At 39.0% G+C, this 23412-nt stretch overlaps 1 protein-coding gene across 1 annotated transcript; it reads right to left on the minus strand.

Moving 5' to 3' along the window:
• Positions 1-840: 840 nt before the first annotated feature.
• LOC123769978 (A-kinase anchoring protein pkaap) lies at positions 841-23070 on the minus strand. The gene is made up of 9 exons (XM_045761507.2): positions 22841-23070; positions 20318-20515; positions 18090-18945; positions 16887-17010; positions 15426-15562; positions 15008-15152; positions 13580-13688; positions 12636-12831; positions 841-11942 (listed from the first exon to the last, which is right to left on the minus strand). The coding sequence occupies exons 1-9, from the start codon at positions 22863-22865 to the stop codon at positions 11645-11647; spliced, it is 2088 nt and encodes a 695-aa protein (XP_045617463.1). The 5' UTR covers positions 22866-23070; the 3' UTR covers positions 841-11644.
• Between the last annotated feature and the right edge of the window lie 342 nt (positions 23071-23412).

A 23412-nucleotide genomic window follows, 5' to 3' on the forward strand; every position in this document is an offset into this window, starting at 1 on the left:
TGGGGTTTTACTGTTCTAACGGAATCCTGGTGGCCTTGTTATTGATCCCTGGTGGCCTTTTGTGAAGCTGGGCTGGGCTTCCTGGCCCATGATCTCGCCTTCTCCATGGCAAGTCCTTTGTTTTTCTCTGCTATGTGGTTAGGTTTAGGGAGCCACCAAAGAGCTTCTTCCAGAAAACCAACTTTAATGTAAGGCCATGCCACTTTCTCGTAGAGGCCTAGTGGCTCCCCGACTCTTTCCTTACCAGGTTTGTTGATTTGTCATTTCTGAGTGGTGTCAGCTTTAGACTGGCCTTGGAGTCAGCTGTGGATCAGGGCTCTTGGTCACCTCGTGGCAACTATCAATCCTAACAGGTTCATGCTAGAGTGAATTGCTCGTATTTACAGTACCTTAAAAGTTTACGGAGTTGTTTGGCAGTTTCACTACTGTTTTCTGTGTACCTTGCAGTTGTGTGTAAAGCTTCACCAATTCTCTGCTTTCCAAGTGGGGTGATATTAAATCCCTGCTCCCTGTGTCTGTGATGGAAGGCCAGGCTCTGGGTCTGGTCCCTGGTTGGCCAAACAGGACTTACAACAGATGTAACCCAGCATGGAATCCATCTTGGCACGAGAGAGCACTGATGGCTCCTGGATGCTATCAGAAAGAGGCATTTCATTACATTTAATGATGGTATTTATGTTCTGTGTCACAAACTCTTGCTAAATAGTCTTCCAGGCTCAATACTTTTGATAATTACAGTACTTGAGTGTTTTTTGCTGCTAAATACAAAAAATGTAGATATTGATTTAATTATTATTGATGAAATGTTAAGTCAAAATAAGGTAAATGAATGATAAGTGATTTTAGTACAGTATGAAATTTTATTTAAGCTTGAATTTAAAATATTGCAGAAGGTTGTTGACACAGCCATTAACATGCATGGGTCTCAAGTGAAGGAATACTGCTCATTAAGATCTGCCACTTGTAAAGTAGCTTGGATGCTATATATAAAAATGGATGTATATACATTTAATATGATTAATGTTCTCACATCTCGTTTAGGCTATCTAAATTAATCTACACATGGGCAAACACACGAGTTCTCTTCCCAAAGGGAAATAAATCCAAATATTTTTCTAATTAAAGCTATGTAGACAACCAATATTTGTACTTTTAAGCAATTTGGCACAGTTTCATTTCAAAAATCCTCAAAATACAGCTTTGAATGTATTGAAAGGCCTCTTTCTGGTAGAGCCGTGGTGGCTCCCTGTAGCTATCTCACTTGAGATTGCTCCAATCCATCAGTTGCAAGCATTCATTTGGCCTACCAGGAACCAGAGCCTACCAGGAACCAGGTTCATTCATATGAGACGCAGGGAGCAAAAATGACGTTCTGCTACTTCGTTGGGGAAGCGCCAGAAAGTCAGCGGAGCTTTACAGACAGCTTTTTTTACAGTTGGGTTTCCAAGACTTAAAATGCCAAATCTCTCTCGAACACAAACACACACACACACAAACTAGCTAAAACCAGAAAATACAGAATGCTGCTACCAGATGGCCTAGTGCTCAGCCCAGCATCTACCCACACATCAGTTCAGGAGCAGATAAGCACTGAGAGGATGTTGGAAATACCCCGCACATAGACTGTGTGGATGAGCCACTCACAGCATCCAGGACCAGAGAGAGCCCCACATAGTTCTGGTAGTGAATCACTGGGAAGCATTTGCAGTGGCGCTGGATCACAGAGCCCGGAGGGAGCTGAATCCTCTGTAACGCTCGCCACACAGTTGCTAACTCTCGCACTGTACTGTGCACCCAAAACAATGGACCCGATCACCAACTCTTGGAAGCCTGGTCCCAAACCTTCGTCCCAGAGCCAATGCATCCGTAAAGACATTGAGGGATGGAGCTGGAACTGAACTAGGACTGAAAACTGAAAGACCAATCCCGGAGTATGCAGCTCCAGCCTGGAGTTCATAACTAGCTATGGGAATTAAACCTCACACCTCTAGAAGACAAAAGAGTTAGGAAAGACTTGATCACCACCTACAAAATTATCAGAGAAATTGACAGGGTTGACAAAAATTATTTAGCATGGGCAGAACACAAACGAGGGGACACAGGTGGAAGCTAAGTACCGTACTCAAATGAGTCATGGAAATACTAGAAAGGATATTTTCAGCATCAGGGTAGTTAACAAGTGCAATGCCCTAGGCAGTGATGTGATGGAGGCAAACTCCATACACAGTTTCAAATGTAGATATGATAGAGCTCAGTAGGCTCGGGAATTTGTACATCAGTTGAGTGACGATTGAGTTAGGACCAAAGAGCTAAAGCTCGACTTCCACAAGCACAACTAGGTGAGTTCAAGGCAAACCTGGGTTTCCAACTGGGCACAATGCTACAAATGCTGAATCCAGGCAAATCTAGCTCATAATGAGACAGCTGTCTGAAATCCTGAAATGCCTCTACTTCAGAGGCAGGATCAGAACCCGTGGGGAACAAACCTCACAAGATTTGGGGTTTTAAGTGTCATCAACCCATCAAGCTGCATGGTGGAGGCAGAAAGAACGATCGTTGTCACATAGCAATGGCGACGAACAACCTTCAATCTCGCAATGGGCGAGAGCGGGCTTGATGGGCTGTTCTTTAAATATAACTGACCTCATCATAGACCCATCAGGGAAATGCCAGGGCCTGCCGGTAATAAGCCAGACAGTTGCTCCGAGGCACTTAAGATGCTCGCCAAAGAAATGGGAATCGGCAGCCCCCTCTACCTGTGCTGCAAAATGGCACCCATGGTATACCATAGTAATAAGAGCCAGGTGCACCCTGGCACCCTGACTGCACCCTACACAACCTAATGAATGCTCCCAACTAAGAGCCTAAATAGAGAGTTCAGAAACCTTTGAAATATCTAAGGTAAGGCACTCCACCCCCAGTGGCCTAGGCTTGAAAGGGTAACCCCCCAATTACATCAGACAATGAACTCTGCCAGTGTAAGGGCAGTGCTCTAATGAATACCCAGGGAAGTAACTGCTGGACACATGCAGGCTGGAGCACATAAAAGTCAAGTCCAAATAAAACCGGAGAGAAAACATTCATGTGAAGAAAAGACTAAATTGAATGGTACACTGGCAAAATAAGCTCCCACAGGATGAGTCCTAGGATGGCTGGTACTTAGGTTTAGAAGCTCTGGGACTGGCTGCAAGATAATGCAACAAAGGAGCTTTACAACATTGCTCTAGGCTAGGCATCAGAGAATGAACTGATGTGTTTGCAAAATGCTGGACTAGTTGCCTAGTGGTGGCATTCAGTACTTCCTGGTTTTAGCTACTTTTGTGTATTTTATTTGGTTTGGAGAGTTATTTGGCATTTTAGTGGCTTTTGAGTTTTGGAACCCAGCTGTTTGTAAAGCTTTGCTGACTTTCTGGATGCTTTCCCAGTGAAACGGTGGAGTCATTTGCTCCCTGTGCCTCGTGTGAAGGGTTAGGTTTCAGCTCTGGTCTCTGGTAGACCAAATAAACTTTGTGCCACTGATGTGACTGGTAGATTGGAGCAACACCAGTGAGATGGCTACATGGAGCCACCAACAGGCTCTACCAGAAAGCAAGATTTTTTGCAATAAAACCACAAAAATGAAGCACCTCTGGCAAGAGTACTCATCGCAAACATTTGTATGACAATGCCCTTTGTGGTTAAAGACCTGTGTTCAAAAGCAAGTACATACCTGTAATGGTTTGTTCAATATGCAACACAATATTATGAGCCACTACACAGATGCAGCTCTATGACAGACACCATATAATCCATGGCTAGTACTGTACTGTACATGAAATACATTTTTCAAAATCTCTAGTAAAACTATTCAAAAGCATTGATCACAGTTTACATCACAATATTCATGGTTTCCGTATAAAAAATAAATAAAGCAAATCTGTTGAAAGTCATTGTGACGAATTACATTTTGCTAGAATTAAGTGATTAAATTATATTATTTCTTTAAGAAAAAATGCTATTAAAACACAGAACATATAATTTACAATTTAAACCCCATCAATTAGAGATCAGAGTTATGAACAGTATGCAACCTGTTGTAGGATCTATCAAACACTAAAATGTTTCATACAGTTGGGGATAAGGAAACCTGTTAGGCATTTTAAGGTCCACCCTAGGCCATTTAACTTCTCCAAAGTTGCAACCCACAACAGTTACCTAACTCCCAGGACCCTATATTATTTACTGCTAGGTGAAAAAGAGACATCAGGTGTAAGGAAACCTGCCCAAACATCTTGCTCTGCCCAGGAATTAAATTCGAGTCCAATTGATCAAAGCACACTGCACTACAGGTTAGAAACTTCAACCTAAATATTAGTGTTAAAACATTTAGATCACCTTAAAACACTACTACTGTACTATAGGATTGAGGGTAGATAGATATTTAGAGAAAGCACCAAGCCCAGAAGGCTGTATAGCACTATCTTTGTTACAGAATCAATTCTTAGATAACATTCTGGATGCCAATATGAAAGCAAAAAAGTGATGTCAAAGACATCAAACTATTAAGGATTATTAGATTAAGAAATGGTGGGAGTTGCTCTTCCACCAGTTTGTTATCCTGAAAGATCAGATCATTTTATTATGTATGAGGGGTTCCGTCCCAGAACTACATTGTCCCGATTACTAACGGGACAATCTAGCTCTGAAAGTAAAGTGCAGGTCTGTTCCATGGAAGTGAGCAGGATGAGCACCAAATATCAGTTCCTAGACACATATAATGGAGAGTTTGGAGATTAAAAGCTTAAGTTCAGAGAAATTAGCATAAGACATGAACATTCTATTTAATAATTGGCATCTGGAAAGAGATAAAAGGTGTAAATCAAATAACCCTACAGACAGAGAAAAAAAAGTGGCAACTAAGGTTGGGATCTATTAAATTCTGGTCGGTGTCAGATAAAAAATGACTTTAGGGGGCAAATGATAGGAAAACAATCATGCAGAGGACTTGGGTAGGTGGGATTACACTAGGGAACTACTGTAGAATTTTGTCAGTTATTGGAAGATGGGTGGATGAAGCATAAAAGGCAGAGGCCTATTTTTTCCTTATGGAAGAGGAGAGGGGTTGTGGCTGCAATAATTTACAGTTGACAACATTTTCAGCCAGATAGATATTTACTGTATTTATAAACTTTAACATGCTTATTTCTGAAGCCAGATATGTCAGCATATTTGAAACAGGAATCAGAAAGCCAAATGTATGTAGATTGTCCTCACACAGCATATAAATCTAAAAAGTGTCATCCAGAGAGAATGTTCATGAATTTGAAGAGTTCAAACAAGAACTAGTTATTCCATTTATTAATCTCTTTCATGCCCTCTTTAATGCTTTTGTGCTACGAGATAAGAAGAGGGTGCACAACAAAATTGTAAAATGGTTGGGTTAGTGAGGGTTAGCACCACCGCCTCCCACCATATGGCGGGCGGCGGTGGTGCATTTCTAACAAAGAAATGAGGCAATATTGGTGAGTTGCCAACTTGTATTTAGGTTTTAGGTTTTCAAATAAAAAGTAAAAGTAATTAAATACAAGTTATTGGAAAATATATACAGTACAAGATAAATTTTGCAACTAAAAGGGATATTGTTGAGGATTTATAATGGTACATTTTTAACGGGAAAATTCCAATTCGAGTCTTTACTGTTATTTAATCACTTAAATAACGGTAAAGACTCCATTAATTTTTATCCAATTTTTGATGAAAATTTCATGTAAAACAATCAACCTTTAAAAGGATATGTCTGCTTTGAAAAAGTTAAATGCATAGTGACAAAAATTGTCAAAGAACTAAATCACCTCTCATGCCAGGAATGGTTGAGGGCCTCAACACTAACAACACTATAAACCACATGACACGGTTCATCTCTTATACACGCCCTCACAGTAATAATCAAATTGTAATCTATTAATTCAGGTCACTTCTTTAAAAAGTCCATATTACACATACAAAGGGCAACAACTTTAAGCTCAACAAGCCACAATGTAGGACAGATAACAGGGCAGGCTTTTTCACCTAACGTGTAATAAACTCGTGGAATTGCCTACACGCAAAATCCGTCAATACCAAGACAGTACTAGAGCTCAAAATCCAATGGGAAAAATCTTAGGAATAATGAGGAAGACTTTAACTTCCCAACAGGAACCCACCAGCTTCCTGTCCCCATTGAGGCCACTGGATTTGGCCTCAATAGGGTAAGGGAAGGGAACTCTTAATTTAAGGGGGAAAGTGCCAAGCCATTACGAATATATAGCACTGGGAAGGGGTCAGGATAAGGATTTGGGATGGGACGGGGGTAAGGAATGGTGCCCAACCACATGGACGGTCGGGGATCGAATGCCGACCTGCATGAAGCGAGACCGTCGCTCTACCGTCCAGCCCAAGTGGTTGCTCAATGGGGTAAATTCTCATGTAAATTCAGTACTTCATATTGTGGCCTGTGGCTTCTTCAGTAATTATCCCTTGGAAGCTCAGCACTTCAAAGTGGCTTCCCCTCACACCATGGTTCCCTGCTCTAAAGTCTGTATTAGCCACACTAAAGGCATTTTAACAACAATGTCCTATGCTGATATTAGAACTTAATTGTTTCATCTTTTGAAATGTTTGCCTTTCATTACCTCCCTAGGGTTCAATTACATTAGTGTCATTTTGGGCAGGCTCACCTGATGGTAATCTTCTCAGATTAGTCACATATCAAAAAGTGCAGTATACCTATAGCATACCTGGAGAGGGTTTCAGGAGTTGTACTCCACGAGCCTGGCCTATGGCCAGGCTTAACTTGGGATAACTTGGTCCAACAGGTAGTTGTTTGGAGCAGCCCACAGGTCCACACATCCACTACAACCGAGTTGTCCGACACTTCCTGCAAGAATTTATGTAATTGCTTCATGAAGACTTCCACCTTTGTTCTAACAATATTTCTAATGCTTGCCGGGAAAGTATTGAACAGCCATGAACCTCTGATGTTCAGTGTTCTCTAATTGTGCCTACGGCACCTCTTCTCATTGCTTCTATTCTGCATTTCCTTCCATACATTTCACTCTAGTTTGTTGTTATTCTACCGTGCAAATTTGGGACCTGGCCTTCCAGTATCTTCCATGTATATATTATTTTATACCTCTCTTGTCTACTTTCCAGAGAGTACATTTTGAGAGCTTTGAGACGGTTTCAATAAGTTAGGCGTTTTATCTTGTCCATGTGTGCTATACAGGTTCTCTGTATTCCCTCTATTTAAAAAATCTCTCCCGCTCTGAAAAGGAAAGTCGGTACCGAGCAGTACTCAAGACAGGGACAGCACCAGTGATTTAGATAGTATTAGCACTGCTGTCTCTGAATTTGAATATTCTCATAATCCATCGTCTCATTTTCCTGACCACCACTATATTTGCTTGGTTATGTTCACTAAATATCAGATTGTCAGACATAATAATTCCCAGATCCTTTACATGTTGCTTTTCTTCTATGCATTAGTCTGTGTCCTGTACTCTGTGTTTCATTTAAGTTCCTCGTTTCCTCCAGCTGTGGTTCCTTCTACGATTTTTCTTCCCTGCAGCTGCTCTTAACATCACCTGTCCTTGATATATGAATGGATTACACTAGTCTTTGCTTTAGGAAGCAACTAAGTATAGTACCTCAGAAATATAGCTTAGAACTTACCAAAAACGTTTTCGGAGCCGTTAACTCGGTAACTCCCACCGTTCTTATTTGGCTCCCCTGTGATGGGTATGGGTTTTCTTCTCTTTGCCTAAGATACTGGAAATGCGAGACAGTGGGGTTAGTGAGCACTGTTGTAGTGAAGCAATGCCATATGGTGGGAGTCGGTGGTAGTAACTTACTGGTAGTTTGCCAGGTCACAGCTTCATGGTCTGTGTTACCCAATTCTGCTTTGGATGGGGATTTGAGTTTTAAGGTAACAATTATTATGTCTACACTCTAGGATGGATTGAGTATTCTCCTGTGATTCCCCTAGAATAAATATGACCCACCACAGTGAGGCTTTCTCGGTGCCAAATGTTGACCTGCTCTGTCGCTCAAAAAAACAAAAAAAATTTAATATTGAACTTTCACTTTGTGACAGTGCAACTGTAAGAAAATTAAATATTGACTTTAGATGTATGACAAAATGATGCACCACCAATAGTAAGCCAGATACACATTAAGTTTATATCTTGTGATTTCGTTATGCATCATGTCAAACGTAAACACAATATAAAAAACAACTTAAAAATTTAAACGAAACAAACATTAAACAGTAGTCGAGTCTTAACAATATCTAGCCTAAGAATAAAGCATCATTGGTTTCTTAAGATACCTTTGGCAAGTCTTACAACCTAACTTCTGGAAATGTAAACTTGTATATAATTCTAAACCTATAAGAAGTGACTACTGTCATCCCTTTCTTTATATATCATAAATATATCTACTTAACATTAAGACATGCCGGTTTAAGATGGGGTTTTGACCACCTAAGAGAAATAAATCTATACCTCCACTAATTACTGGTTATTATCGATACATCTAAAGATATGCACATTATCCGATCCAGTGCCATATCAGATCCTTTAAATAAAAGTGGAATACTGTATAAGTATACAGTACGTACATGCATTTATATATTACTTATTTTCTAATTTCTATACAATGTATGTTATGCAGGAAATTAACACACTTGTATGCTTACGCTGTAGTGTTACGGTGATCATCTCATTTACTCACTCAGTACTAAACACACTGCATATTGTATGTCACATCAAGAATACTCCAGCTGGTGATGACTATGCAGCTTGGTTCTTCACACCACCACTTGGGGTGTCTGCTCCCACAACACGCAACACAATTTAAAACTACATTAGAATACAACAAAAACAGTTCCATGCAAATCTCTACTGATCAGCTAAAATACATTTGAACATAAAATATTCTTTTGCACATGATTTGTCATAATGGCAACTTAAATAGTATATATACACAATGTATCAATTATAGATAATACATGTCTACTTGCATGAATGTGTATAAAAGATAGTGCATGCAAGCAGTTCCATATGTACAACAGGATGTATAGTTTATTTTGCCTTCCTGATTGCCAAATTGTAAGTGTCATCAGGAAAGAGGCACACAGAATTTTTAAATGTTGTGTTTACATGTCTAATAACCTAACTTCTTCCATGACCCCCCTCCCCCCCAAGAACAAAGTTACAATGGACAAATCTCAAGACAACCCCCATCTAAATCTACTATACCTCTTCTATTACTATACAAGACCTATCTCCATTTGAACACCTACACATTCCAAGTTTGTTATTTGCCATTAGTTCCAACACTGAGATTCTGTATATTTTCCTTACTGCCATAACATTCTTATCTATTTCCATATAGTTAATGAGCCAGCTCTCCTAGTATTGCTTTCTCCTGACACTGAACACGTTACTGAGCATTCCTGCCCATTCCATCTCTGCTGTCCCGCATGTTACTGTCCATTTCTGGCCATTCATCTCTGCTGTTCTGCATGTTACTGTCCACTCATGCCCATTCCATCTCTGCTGTCCCGCATGTTACTATCCACTCATGCCCATTCCATCTCTGCAGTCCCGCATGTTACTATCCACTCATGCCCATTCCATCTCTGCTGTCCCGCATGTTACTGTCCATTTCTGGCCCATTCCATCTCTGCTGTCCCGCATGTTACTGTCCATTTCTGGCCCATTCCATCTCTGCTGTCCCGCATGTTACTATCCACTCATGCCCATTCCACCTCTGCAGTCCCGCATGTTACTATCCACTTATGCCCATTCCATCTCTGCAGTCCCGCATGTTACTGTCCACTTCTGGCCATTCTACATCTACTGTCCCGCATGTTGCTGTCCAATCCTGCCCATTTCATATCTGCTACCTCACATTCCATCTCTAATACCTACACGTTGCTGCTCTTTAAATACTGTACCAACGAATCACATGTAAATGGGAAAAAAAAGTTCTAATAATTATGTGACTACAGTACTAATATGTAACACCTGGTTACATATTACAGTATCTTCCCAGTGTTTATGCTCCGTGACAAACCTAGTGACATATGACAGTAACTTGAATAGTATCCATACTCTCTGACAAGCTTAATGACATACTGTAGTAATTTCAGTGTTTATGCTATCAGACAAAAACTTTGTGTAAATTCTTGTCAGTCTCGCAGCTCATCACTACAGTTTCTTCCCTATTAACCACATCTCTTCTGCCTCACCACATTATATTTTTACACCCACTTTGTTGTCCGAGTTCATGATGGGCAACATATTGCAAAATATAATGTGATATACAGTACAACATTACTTGACAGCACACTCCTCACTAACTCTGCATTAACTATGTCCTTTATTATTCCCTATTATTCCTTTCCATGTAGAGAATAGATTGATTTGTATTTAGAGTAGGTGATTGCCAAAAAAAAAAACTTAGCACAAAATTTAAATAAGGAAATCTCCATTTAAAATTTATATATTCCTTATCCTTTGCCTGAAACATAGGCCGTGATTACTGGCATTATAAAAAGTATAATAAGTACTACTACTATATAAGTGTAATCGGACCATACATAATATTTGCTAGTAGTAGTATATTATTATCTAGTTCCAACCGTCAGTGTATTAAATATTCATTTACTGTCATTCTGTATCCCACTTGAAGCAAGAGCACGTATTCTCAACAGGGTTAAAACAATTTCACAATTTTTATACAAGCAATGAACCCTGGTTACCAACTCAACAGTGGAGCTCAATAGCTTACAATCTAAACTTGAAGAAAATGAGTGAAAATGTAACACAATGCAGAGACTTGCATCATCCTATACAAATGAGAGACGGCTGTTTGTAGAATGACATACATGCAATGCTTGCTAAATGCTTGAATAATTATTTAGGTCCTCCCCCCCCCTTCCTACCTAAAAATGCAAGTCTAATTTAGACTGTTGTACACCTGTTTAGTTCAGCCATTATTGTAATGACTTGTATATATTGTTACAAGTTTCTAATTCTAAAATAATTTTAATCTGAATGAGAAATAAAAGAGGATTCACATAAAGAGTATAATGTAATATACATACATACACACACACATACATACATACATACACACACACATAGTAGGCATCCATCAGTCTCAGGAGACTATGGAGTTGGGCTCTGGTTCCCGGTCTGGAGTGGCCTCTCCAGGGCGCAAAGCCAGGGTAGATTAATTAATAATTAATACATACAGTACATACATACTGTACATACACAGTTTCAAATGTAGATATGATAAGAGTCCAGTAGGCTTAGGAATATGTACACCAGTTGATTGACAGCAGAGGCGGGACCAAAGAGCCAGAGCTCAACCCCCGCAAGCACAACTAGGTGAGTACAAGTATTTTAGCTATAAATTTTAACAAAATTCATCATTTTAAATATATCACATCATTCGACAACCCAATCACACTAACCAGTCTAATTAAACAATCCAGCTAATGCCAAGTCAAACCCACTGTTGTATGTTAATGTAGCTAATTAAAATAGTAAGATATATTGTATTGGTAATTGTTAAGAAATAATAGAGTATATATAACAATGAATAATTTCTCCAATCACGACGAGAAGACATCACTGAGATTATCTTGGGAGACCGAGGATGGAGAGAGGGGTGGTGCCGACGACTCCACACTTGACCTACCACTGTGCTGCGAGCTAAGAGTCACACTCGTCACATCCTTAATGATCATCTCGGCCACTTTGTATGCCATGTCTTCTTTGACTTTGTCCTCGTCCATATTAACAAATTTCTTCAGTGTTTTTGAGATTTTGGATTCCGTTTTGCGGTCTGGCTCGGGCTGGAGATCAGACTCAAATCTTCCAAGCTCGTTGATATAGCCACAACTCATTTTGCTGTAAAGGAAAGTACGTTTAAATGCCAATAAGCAAATGCACGAGCAAAACAGTTTAATACGAATTTGATCACACTGTTAGTGGACTGCATGTTTTCTTTGCTTAAGAATTGAACGTAAGAAAAATTCATGTAGTGGCTGGAGCTGCATGTACACATATTTTTCTCCATTTACCTGTACTGGTAGCAGGTACACACACTACCAGTGAAGGAACACAGAAAATGACAATCAATGTGAATAAATGTCATAATTCAAATTTCCATTGTTGTGATAAAAAGCCTATACTTAAAATTTGGGTTGTTTAATTGTGAATCAAAAACACAGACCACTGTACTACACACCTGTCGATGATTCCAAGGATCAACGTCCCCACAGTTTTGGAACTGTGAAAAAAGTTTTGGAACCACTGCACTAGGTACTTAAATTCCAGCAAATGAACAGTCTTCAGTAAACATACTGCATAATTAAGTTTTCATTATATTTTTATTAACAATTAATGTTTATATAGTGTGTGTCTAAAGAGAAATAAAGATGCATTGTATAATTTGCTACAAGAAAACTTAAAAACATTTTATGATAAGTAGCCAAAATAAACAAAATACTGTAATCAAAAATTAAGAAATTACATGAAGCCAGAGCAAGTCCAGTACAATAGTGCCTAAATTTAGGAAATGGCATTGCACAAAGGAAATACCTAAAATTTTTCCTACGCCACAGTGAGTCAGGATCTGTTATCTGAGCTTCATCTATCCTCATGGCAAGCGTGGGATCATCCAAGTTGCGGAAGCGATGGGGTGCAGATGTATCCATGGCCAGCAATGTGTTGTGAGTGCTGATCCCTGCACCGCCACAACTGCTGCTCTGCTCGCTGCTGCAAGTACTCTCAGAACCTTCAGAGATAGAAGAACCATTAATTAGTTCATGTCATTTGACGAAAATCTCCCTACTACAACAGCCTCCAGCAATTCACCATATATATATATACGCAGTAGCCAAACTGGAACCAAATGCCAAAAACTATAAACATCCTGTAATTTATCACATTATAAAGAGGTTGTTGACCAAACCACACACTAGAAATTGAAGGGATGACGACGTTTTGGTCTGTCCTGGACCATTCTCAAGTCGATTGTGTCAAGAATGGTCCAGGACGGATTGAAACATCGTCGTCCCTTCACTTTCTAGTGTATGGTTTGGTCAACATATTTCAGCCACGTTATTGTGACTCCTCGTCTGTAGAAAGAGGTTGTCACTTTGGAGAAATTTAAGGAAAGTTTTCATACTGTATATGACAAATCACAGCACAGGTTCGTTTCCAGAAATTTTCAGAAAGATTTTTATAACCTTGGGGAATGTCTCAGGCTTTTATTGCATGGGCTGTCTTACTGGATGAAAGGACTATAAATTATTATATATATTATGTATATATAGATATACCAACACAGAAATGATAAATTGATGATCAAAGCTTAAATGGCTCCACTAATTAAGTCCTACATTGTGCACGTATGATAAAATGTTCACAAAAGTAATGTAAGAAAAAATCCCATTTGATGACGAGCACAAAGGTAATCATAGTGACTGGAACCATTTAAGGGTTAAGCATTCAAATTAGCACTAGTACAACACCATACTTACCGGAACGTTTCTTGCGACCAAGCAGTTCCACACTTGTTTTGACTGTGTTGATTAGTTCACTCAGGTACTTAATGTGTAGGTTGGAAGATAAATAACCCGGCAAGAAATCCTGAAATAACATCTAGCTGTACAAGTTGTTTTGTAGTCATTCCTTGCGTAAAAATTTACCAAATCCACAGCTAAGGTTAATGAAAATTGCAAAAAACCGAGCAAATGAGGCAGCCTGTGATATATCCAGATTATGAGAATGGGAAGTTGGGTATTGACATTGGTGTCTGGCTATGAGTCATGTGTCTCAGGTTTTCTTGAAAAAACAGAAATATGAACTAAAGAATTCTGCTCCTTATAATGTATCTCAATGAGCATCAGACTATGGCTTGGTGAGTTATAAGTTACCATTTTCTTACCATGGCTTGGTTACCATTTGTTTATATATACAAAACTGACAAAAAGAGAAATTCTTGAGACTGCAAGCTTCAAGAGCAAGAGGTCACAGATTCAAACTCAGGAAGCAAAGATGTCAAAACAATATTAGAAAGTTCTATTTTGCAGGGTGGTAGAAAGTTGGGACAAGTTAAGTGAGAAGGTGGTGCTGGAGGCCAAAACTGTTAGTAGTTTTAAAGCATCATATGACAAAGAATACTGGGAAAACAGGACACCACAAGCATGGCTTTCATCCTGTAATTAGTAACAAGACACCTGGTGTTCTTCAGCTGTATCGTGCTCTGGTTAGGCCCCATTTAGATTATGCAGTTTAGTTTTGGTCGCCGTACTATAGAATGGATATAAATTCATTAGAACATGTCCAGCGAAAGATGACAAAGTTAATTCCCCAAATTAGAAACCTGACATATGAAGAAAGATTAACAAAACTTAAATTGCATTTACTGGAAAGGCGAAGAGTTAGGGGTGACATAATAGAGGTTGACAAGTGGATGAATGGACATAACAAAGGGGATATTAATAGGGTATTAAAAGTATCAACACAGGAAAGAAAACGAAACAATGGGTATAAACTGGACAAGTTTAGATTTTGGAAAGAACTGGGTAAATACTGGTTAAAAAACAAGGTTATTGTTATGTGGAACCAGTTGCTACATGGCATGAGGTGGGGTCCCTTGATTGTGTCAAGCATGGGTTGGACATGTATATGAGTGGGATTAGGGAGTTATAAATAGGAGCTGCCTCCTATTATGCGAGGCAGCTTATGTAACTACACTTAGGTAATTACAACTTGATAATTACCCTTCCTTGACCTAGAGTTCTATACCAGGACTTTCATCTGACCCAGTTTAGTGATAACTTTATAATTTGGGTAGATTATCATTTAAAATGTAGTGATGCCTATTTTCATGTGAAAGTGGTAGCATTCTTTATAGAAACTGAAGAAAAGATGTTCAAAAATTCATAATGTGGTCGTGTACTTACTCTCTCCAGTATATGCAGTACCACTCTAAGTGGTAAATCAAAACAAGAGGGCAGAGGTCCTTTCTCACGACAAATGTTTCCCTCTACAATGAACCTGACACTATCACTGAAGCCAAGTGGACACATTGCTTGCAAAGAGAAATACCTGCAACAAAAAGTATATATATTTAGCAAAGCAGCGTGACAAAAAATGTATTTTGCTGCTCCCATCCTATTCTCCCAAACAATAATAATGCCTGTATATACATTTAGTCATTATTCTTACATACACTTAGTATTGTGTAAGACAATTTACTAAATGGATTTTCAAGTAACTTTATTAATTATGTGTACTACTGACATGTTTAGATATAGATAATTATCTATAACCTTTATTAGATTTTGTGATAAGAACATCATGTGGTTAGTTTGGACTCACTTGTCATACAGAATCATGGCATCAGCTTGTGCCTGCTTTGAATCATACAGGTCGGCTTGTTCCATCAGCTGCTGCCGAAAATTTGATACTGCCACCCACAACTGCAGCATATTCCGCCCACCCTCTTGCTCCACGTACTGCAAGAATGCAAGCCAAAATAATGATGAGACATTCAGGTGGGTGGTATGTCCTCCACCTGTACAAGGGACAATTAGCCCTAAATGCTGTGAAAGTTAGTAGCTTTACAATCTTTACAATGTTACTTTAGCTGGTCACCATCTAATCTCCCAAAATACTATGCATGTTAGTAACTTTGCAATCATGTACTATTTAATAACAAAAGTCTGCATACTTTCACAACCCATGGTACCTACTTGTGTGTGTACACATATATTAAATAATGAATAAAATAAATATGTAATAAATTAATGTGAAGACAGGTTAATGGTAAACTTTTGATAGTCAAAAGATAACACTACATAACAAATTAAACTTTTGTTTGACCCTGGGTAGTAAGCGTTATTTTCTGATTACTTATACCTCCAAAGTACAGAAAATGGCTATTATTCCCCTTAAACTTTTGCTTTGACTTTTACCCATGACAGTTCAGGGAAGACATCTTGAAGGTACTGAAGGCTGCTGACTCCTTATCTTGAGCTGTGACACAACTCTAGGTAAGAAGTCAGTCAGCACCCATCAAGTACTGTACCATCAAAACATCTTTCTATGTTATGTAAGGTAAAAGTCAAACCAAAGTTTGAGGGGAACAATAGCCATTATCTATACTTTGGAGGCATAAGTAATCAGAAAAAAGCCCTTCCAATGAACAACATTTTTGCTTCAGTAGATATATTAATGCTGATTAATGTTATTGTTTTAATGTTGGGCAATGCAAGGAAAAGGAATAAATTAAATCAGTAAAAGTTGAGAATATATAACAAATGTTTATCCTGCAATTTCCACAAGTTGAAATACTAGCTGTGTTGTTTTGGTACAAATGTGCATGGGTGAGGTAGTGGGAATTTGAAAAGAATTTGAAAAAGTTCTTGCCCGAAATGCTTATTAGTGCGTATTAGTGGTTTCAGGCATTGTATGTACTAACTCTATCTATTAATGCCACATTATGTTTGTAACTCATTTTTAATATATGTACCTTTACCTGAATAAATATATTATTTTGTTAAATTATAAACAGTCCAAGTTAAACAAAAGTACAACACAGGAGTAAATATAAACTTTTAATTTTTTCTGAAAATGTGTAGAGTGCATAAAACTTTTTTGAATAGAGAAAACTTGGCACTATGAAATTAAAATAAGGACATTTTTCAGTCACAGCCAATCATAGTTCTTTATGCCATTTGTTACTTCTATAGCACAGGATGTGCAAACAAAAATAAAAAATTATGGGGAATATATACTTCTCAATACCAGAATTGTTAACCAGATAAGGCAAATACAAACCTCCATAAAATAGGGAAATGCAGAGTCACTGTAGAGTATATCTGCCAACCGAACTGAGCCACTGGTGAGGACATCGATCTGATGTTTGAGGTAGTAGTCACTAGCCAGAAACTTGGGCAAAAACCTTTGAGAAAATTAAGAAAACAAACAAGTCAATTACCAAGGGTTCAACATATCATAGCTGAAGCTTCCACAAGTTTAACAAATACATTTTGTACCTGACCCATGCATGTCAAATCCATACAATGATAGATTATTCAAACAAAATTCCCACTTATATCTTATTGATAGTACTGAGTCATCAGTACTGCAACAAGTAATGACTGCTTTAATTCTTAAAATAATGGTTTAAATAGAAAACAAGAAGAATAGGGGAGGGAAGGAAGGGATGGAAGGGGGAGTGAAAGAAAGGATGAGAGGGGGGGAGTGAAGGAAACTATCAGGAGAAAGTGCCAAGCCATTATGCCTATACTGTATAGCACATGGAAGGGATCAGAATAAGGATTTGGGATGGGACGTGCGGAAAGAATAGCCAAACACTTGGACGGTTGAGGATTGATTGGCAACCTGCATGCCTTCTCACCCACACTACTAACCTGCAGTGTTTAGACACACAATACTAACCTGCTACTGAGACCGTCACTCTACCATCCAGTCCAAGTAGTTGGGTGGATGGGGGGAAAGAGGGGGATGTGAGGGACAGGAAGGATGGGGAAGGAAAGAAAGGGAGGGAGGAAGGGAAGAAGGGTGAGGGAGAGACTAACCAACTACAGGTTATCTAGCTAGGCAGCTTCAAATCATCAAATAACAAAAATACACGATTTAACTGGTTTTCCATATACAGTATAGTAAGTTTAATCCTCTAGCAAAAAACAAAATCTAGTAGCAATAGTTTTAATATTTAATCTTGGCAAGTAAGTTTAATCTATAACATTTATCTAATACTTTAAAAGTAACTCTTTACAGATAATGTATGTGCTTTTAACAAAAATTGTGGCTCCTTGAAAACTGGCCAAAATCTCCCACACCAAGAGCCACAGTCTGGGAAACCTCCAGGCACTCGGCCGGGAAAAACTTCGTAATTTTGGAAGTAATTTTGAGAAATTTCAGGTTGGATGATGTGTTTTAGAATCATCTGATTAATGTACAGTACCAGTAATATTTAAGTTATCTAATGACCCATAACTATTAACTAGAACTTACTCTTGTTCTAAAGCACTGAACACAATCTTCTGAGCTGACATGAAGCAATTAGGATCAATATCTTCTTGTACAATAGAAATATTTTGTAAAATGTTATCTACAACAGCATCATTCACTCCGACAGAATGTTCGGCATCTTTTGCTAGATACTTGTTAAAAATTCTCATGGCATCATCTGCTATACTCTGTCTTAGTTTCTGTGCCTGAAGGCACTGGGAGGCACTTAGGCTAGAGTTACTACTCTCGTTCGTACTTGTATCTTGTGCTGCACTGTTGCTGGGTTGCATTTCAATATTCTTTTGTTGAATTAACACATTTTCTTTTTCTCTAACACTAATTTGTTCTTCTTGAGAAGTTCGAGCACGACACGTTAACACTTTTGAGGAGCTCCCATCAGGAGTGTTCAGGGGAGTAACATCACTGGCATTTTCAATACTACTCACTAGATCAGGCAGTATTAGACTTTTGTCCCGGGTATTTTGGATGTCCTTCGAACAATCCAAACTGAATTTTTCAAGCGAGTGTGTTTTACAGAAATCACTTTTACTATCACAAGAAGATATTCTCTGGTCACTGTCTAAGGTTTTATTATATTTTTCTTTATTACTTTTTTCCCCTATATTACCAGGCATGGAAGAAGGATTATCATAGGAAACTTGAAAATCTTGACTGTTGATGCGTGTTACGGCTGCAGCACTAAAGCTGTTGGTATCCATCCAAAACCGTGCATACTTGTCCGCACCCCAACCCTGAAGAAACTGAAGGAAGTATGGTAGAGTTGAGGGGCTGCTGAGAATGTCCTCCACAGTCTTCACAAACTGTGACTGAATGAGTAGAGGGTCTACTCTGTCTTGTCCTGGGAAGAATGAAAACATTATTACATATAATCTAGAAATGCATTTACACATCCACATACACAAAGGCATGAAATGGAATGCATTAGAATATCATGGGTATGTAATCAATTTTGAGAACCATTATATAAGCATGTTAAGCATCAACTATGCCTTATCCATCATTACAGTATTGTATATAGTAAGAAAAAATGTAACATAGGACAATGTGCTGAATAACCTTTAAAATTATAAATTTGAGTTTGCTTTTTTGTTCTTCTTGATATATAATCTAACATTTCCACGGTGGACGTTTCAAAATACAGTATTTAGATTACCGTACTGTATTTTGTTTCTTAGAATACAGTATTACTATAAATGTAGCTGTTCCATATACAAATATACTGCATTTTCTGCATATGGGGGGGGGGGCCAACTAGGCTTCAGACAGAGGGAGACAATAGACAAGCCTCCCCTGAAAAACTGATAGGTCCTGCAACCTCCAAATTAAGTTACAGCAGATGTTGTGAGGGTATCACAGCCCACCATTTGTTTTAGACCTGCTTCCCAGAATAATTTTCTAGTGAAGATTTATTTTTCATTTCCTTTGTAAATTGTTAGTGATCTGTCATAAGCCATATAGCACTGAGAATGTCCCAAATATTTATCATATTAAATTAAGTCATACTTAGAATATATTTAAAATAAGAACACAGGCTGTATTTTATGTAAATCTTACAGTTAATATTTTGTGTAACTGAAAACAAACAAAGTATATTTCCTGTTATCAGGGAGAGGAAGCCTGTACTTAGGCATATTGAGGTCCACCCACGGTCAAACTATTAACCTTTCCCAAGGATGCAACCTCACAAAAGTTGCCTAATTCCTGGGTACCTATTTACTGTTAGGTGAACAGCGGTATTAGGTGAAAGGAAACATGCTTAACCACTTCTGAATCCTCTGGGAAGTGAACTTGGGTCCTTTGATTGTGGGTCGAGGATATGGACCACTGTACCTTTCACAATCATTTTGAGTTGAACTGAGATTCTCCATGCATTGCCACCGCCTTACATAACCCTGAAAAAATGTTCAAGGAGCCTGTCTATGACACAGTGGTGTCTTAATCTTTCAAAGAAAATTAATGTGTTAACATGGAAATAAAACTTAGCAATAAAACTTATTTCTTAGCACAATATCTTTATTAACTACACGCCTAATTCATTGCACTGGATACTGTATTACTAAAAATGTAATCTTTCCATTCCACTGCATTTGATTCTTCTAGTGAACTAAGATCAGTTCAAGTGTAAATTCACTGTTATTTATAACAAAAAAAAAAAAAAACATTTATTTCTTATAATTCACCATACATTAAAATCATATTAATCCACTCACCGCTATCACTCATGAAATGCTGCTCATCGGTTTGAGTGATGGTGTGTGACGAGGTACGAGCAATCTGGGTGGAATCCACTTTAAGGATGCCCGGATCATGCAACACAGAGGGGGCACCTTCCTGGCAAACTTGCTGTGGGTTTCCTTTCCTATGATAGTTTGCATGATTAGGACTTCCTCCCGCACCTACTCCTCCACCTGCCAAAATCACACACAGTACAGTGACAACACAGTGAGAAACAACCACAAAATGGGAAGACTGAATTTTCAGCAATAACTATTTATACACAATAAAATGTTATACAGAACACCCATCACTTTATTATGCATAGTTCTTCATTATGGAATGATCAGATACAATGTGGCCTTGGTTGTACAGTATACTGTATATATATATATATGTTAGGCGGGTATAAAGTTCACACCCTCCAAAGGTCAAACTACTGACCCTGCCCAGAATGCATCACCGCAATAGTTGATTAACTCCTGGTACCTATTTACTGCTAGATGAACAGAGGCATTAGGTTAAAGAAAATGTGCCCAACCATTTCTGTCCCACACGGGATTCAAACTCAGGATTCTCGATTGTGAATTGATAACAAATCCAACTGTACTACAGAGACTAATATACAGTACAATGCAGTACTTAGTTCTTATCAATATGGTTTCTGACCCTATAAAAGCACAGTGATGTTTTAAAATGCTTTACTAGATACATGCAGCGCCTGACAAAAAATGAGTACCCCATAGATGTATTTGTTGACATGCATAATGCCTTTGACACAGTTAACCATAATAACCTTAAACTGCACCACTATGGCATCAGGGGGTCATTCCGTTCAGCAATACTACAGTACAGTAGTTTATCTTACATCAGTGACAGGCACCAGTATGTTTCTGTGAACAATGTTACTTTTTCCACACTGCATCAGTATAATTTATCACTTTATGCTAAGGTAGTTATTATGTGAATTTAAATTCTCTAATGTACCTAACATTACATTTATAAGTTAGTTTAATTTAAGGATCTGGCCAAAATGCTGTGTGTGCTAGTAGCTTTCCAAGAATGTACCACTTAATCACCAACATACTTACTTTCACAACCCACTGCACTTTCTTGCATGTATAAATTAATTGGTGTTCCACAGGGTAGTATAGTAGGGCCACTCCTCTCTCACTCATTCACATCAATGACCTTCTAAATGCCATGTAACACCTGAAGCCAATTCTATCTGCTGATAACACAACCTACATTTTCTCAAAAACTAATCCACTTATTTAAAGTGACACAGTGAATACTGAACTAAAAACAAAGTTCATTTGTGGCTGACTACTAACAAACTCTCCCTTAACATTGAAAAACTTGGCTGCATAGTAGTGGCTTTGTACTTATTGTACAAAGTACTTTGCTTTGTACTTATTGTACTTATTTGTACTGCCCGAAACGCTTTGCGTAATAGTGGCTTTAGGCATTGTATGTACTAGCTCTATCTATAAAGCCAACAAACTTTGTAAAATCTCTTTATGTATGTACCTTACCTAAATAAAAATTATTATTATTATTATGTTATCAATGTATTTTCCTCTGTTCACGTATCACATGTATGTACACTCGTGTAAATAAATTATTATTATTATAAAAGTGAACTAAGAATTAACAATACTAGAACTGAGTGCAGCGTAGATGGGAAATTGCTTGGTGTTTACACTGACAGTAAGCGGAATTTCAATTGCCATATACAAAATTTTGTAAAACAGTAAAAAAAAAAACCACTCCCTAAAATCAGATACAGTACAGTACTACGTACCTCACTATTTTGGTAATAGCATTTTATTCACTAATCTATTGATATCTTGGTTGGTTAGGTAAGGATAGGTTGATTCAGGAAGGTTAGGTTAGGTACACGTCTGTTCAGCCGGCAGTGACTGGCTCCCTGGTGTTAAACAAGTTGACACATCGTATTCCAGTGAAAATTGTGATTAAGGCCGTGCCCGAAATGCAATGCTTGCTAGTAAGAACTCTTGTATATATAAATAAATTAAAAATTGTATACAACAAAGCCTACCACTTTCTTGCTTCTAACATGTACTAATTAACTGTGGTGCCTAATTAACTAAGGCAACTCTGTGGTGCCTGGCCCAAGCAAACCTGGCACCGAGGCAACACCCGGGGTGCCACGCACCGAGGCAACACTCGGGGTGCCACACACCGAGGCAACACCCGGGGTGCCAGGCACCGAGGCAACACTCGGGGTGCCACGCACCGAGGCAACACTCTAGGTGCCACGCACCGAGGCAACACTCGGGGTGCCACACACCGAGGCAACACCCGGGGTGCCACACACCGAGGCAACACCCGGGGTGCCACACACCGAGGCAACACTCGGGGTGCCAGGCACAGAGGCAACACTCGGGGTGCCACACACCGAGGCAACACCCGGGGTGCCAGGCACCGAGGCAACACTCGAAGTGTCACTAGAGTGTCAGAGTACCACCAGAGTGCCACTAGAGTGCCACACTTACGGAACTTGCGCCAGAGGGACGACATCTCGGGGCGGGTGTCATAGAGAGCGTCGCTCCATGTTAGTGGCGTCCCGCGACCAGCTGAGCCAGGACAACAAACCTGCTCCTCATACAGGATCACATCTCCAACCCTCCATGCTATACGATCCAACCCTAATCCTCTTCTCTCGCCCTCAGTACGGATCCAATTCGTATTGTGTTCTCTCGTCTTCAACACGGGATCCAACTCTCAACACGAGATCCAGTCACAATCCTATTATCTCGCTCATAACACGGGATCCAATCCTAATGCTCTTCTCTCGCTCCCAACACGGGATCCAACTCTCAACCCGGGATCCAATCCTAATGCTCTTCTCTCGCTCTTAACACGGGATCCAACTCTCAACACGGGATCCAATCCTAATGCTCTTCTCTCCCTCTTAACACGGGATCCAACTTTCAACCCGGGATCCAATCCTAATGCTCTTCTCTCGCTCATAACACGGGATCCAACTCTTAACACGGGATCCAATCCTAATGTTCTTCTCTCGCTCTCAACACGGGATCCAACTTTCAACCCGGGATCCAATCCT

The sequence above is a fragment of the Procambarus clarkii genome, chromosome 45 (genome assembly GCF_040958095.1).
Source record: "Procambarus clarkii isolate CNS0578487 chromosome 45, FALCON_Pclarkii_2.0, whole genome shotgun sequence".
Lineage (NCBI taxonomy): Eukaryota > Metazoa > Arthropoda > Malacostraca > Decapoda > Cambaridae > Procambarus > Procambarus clarkii.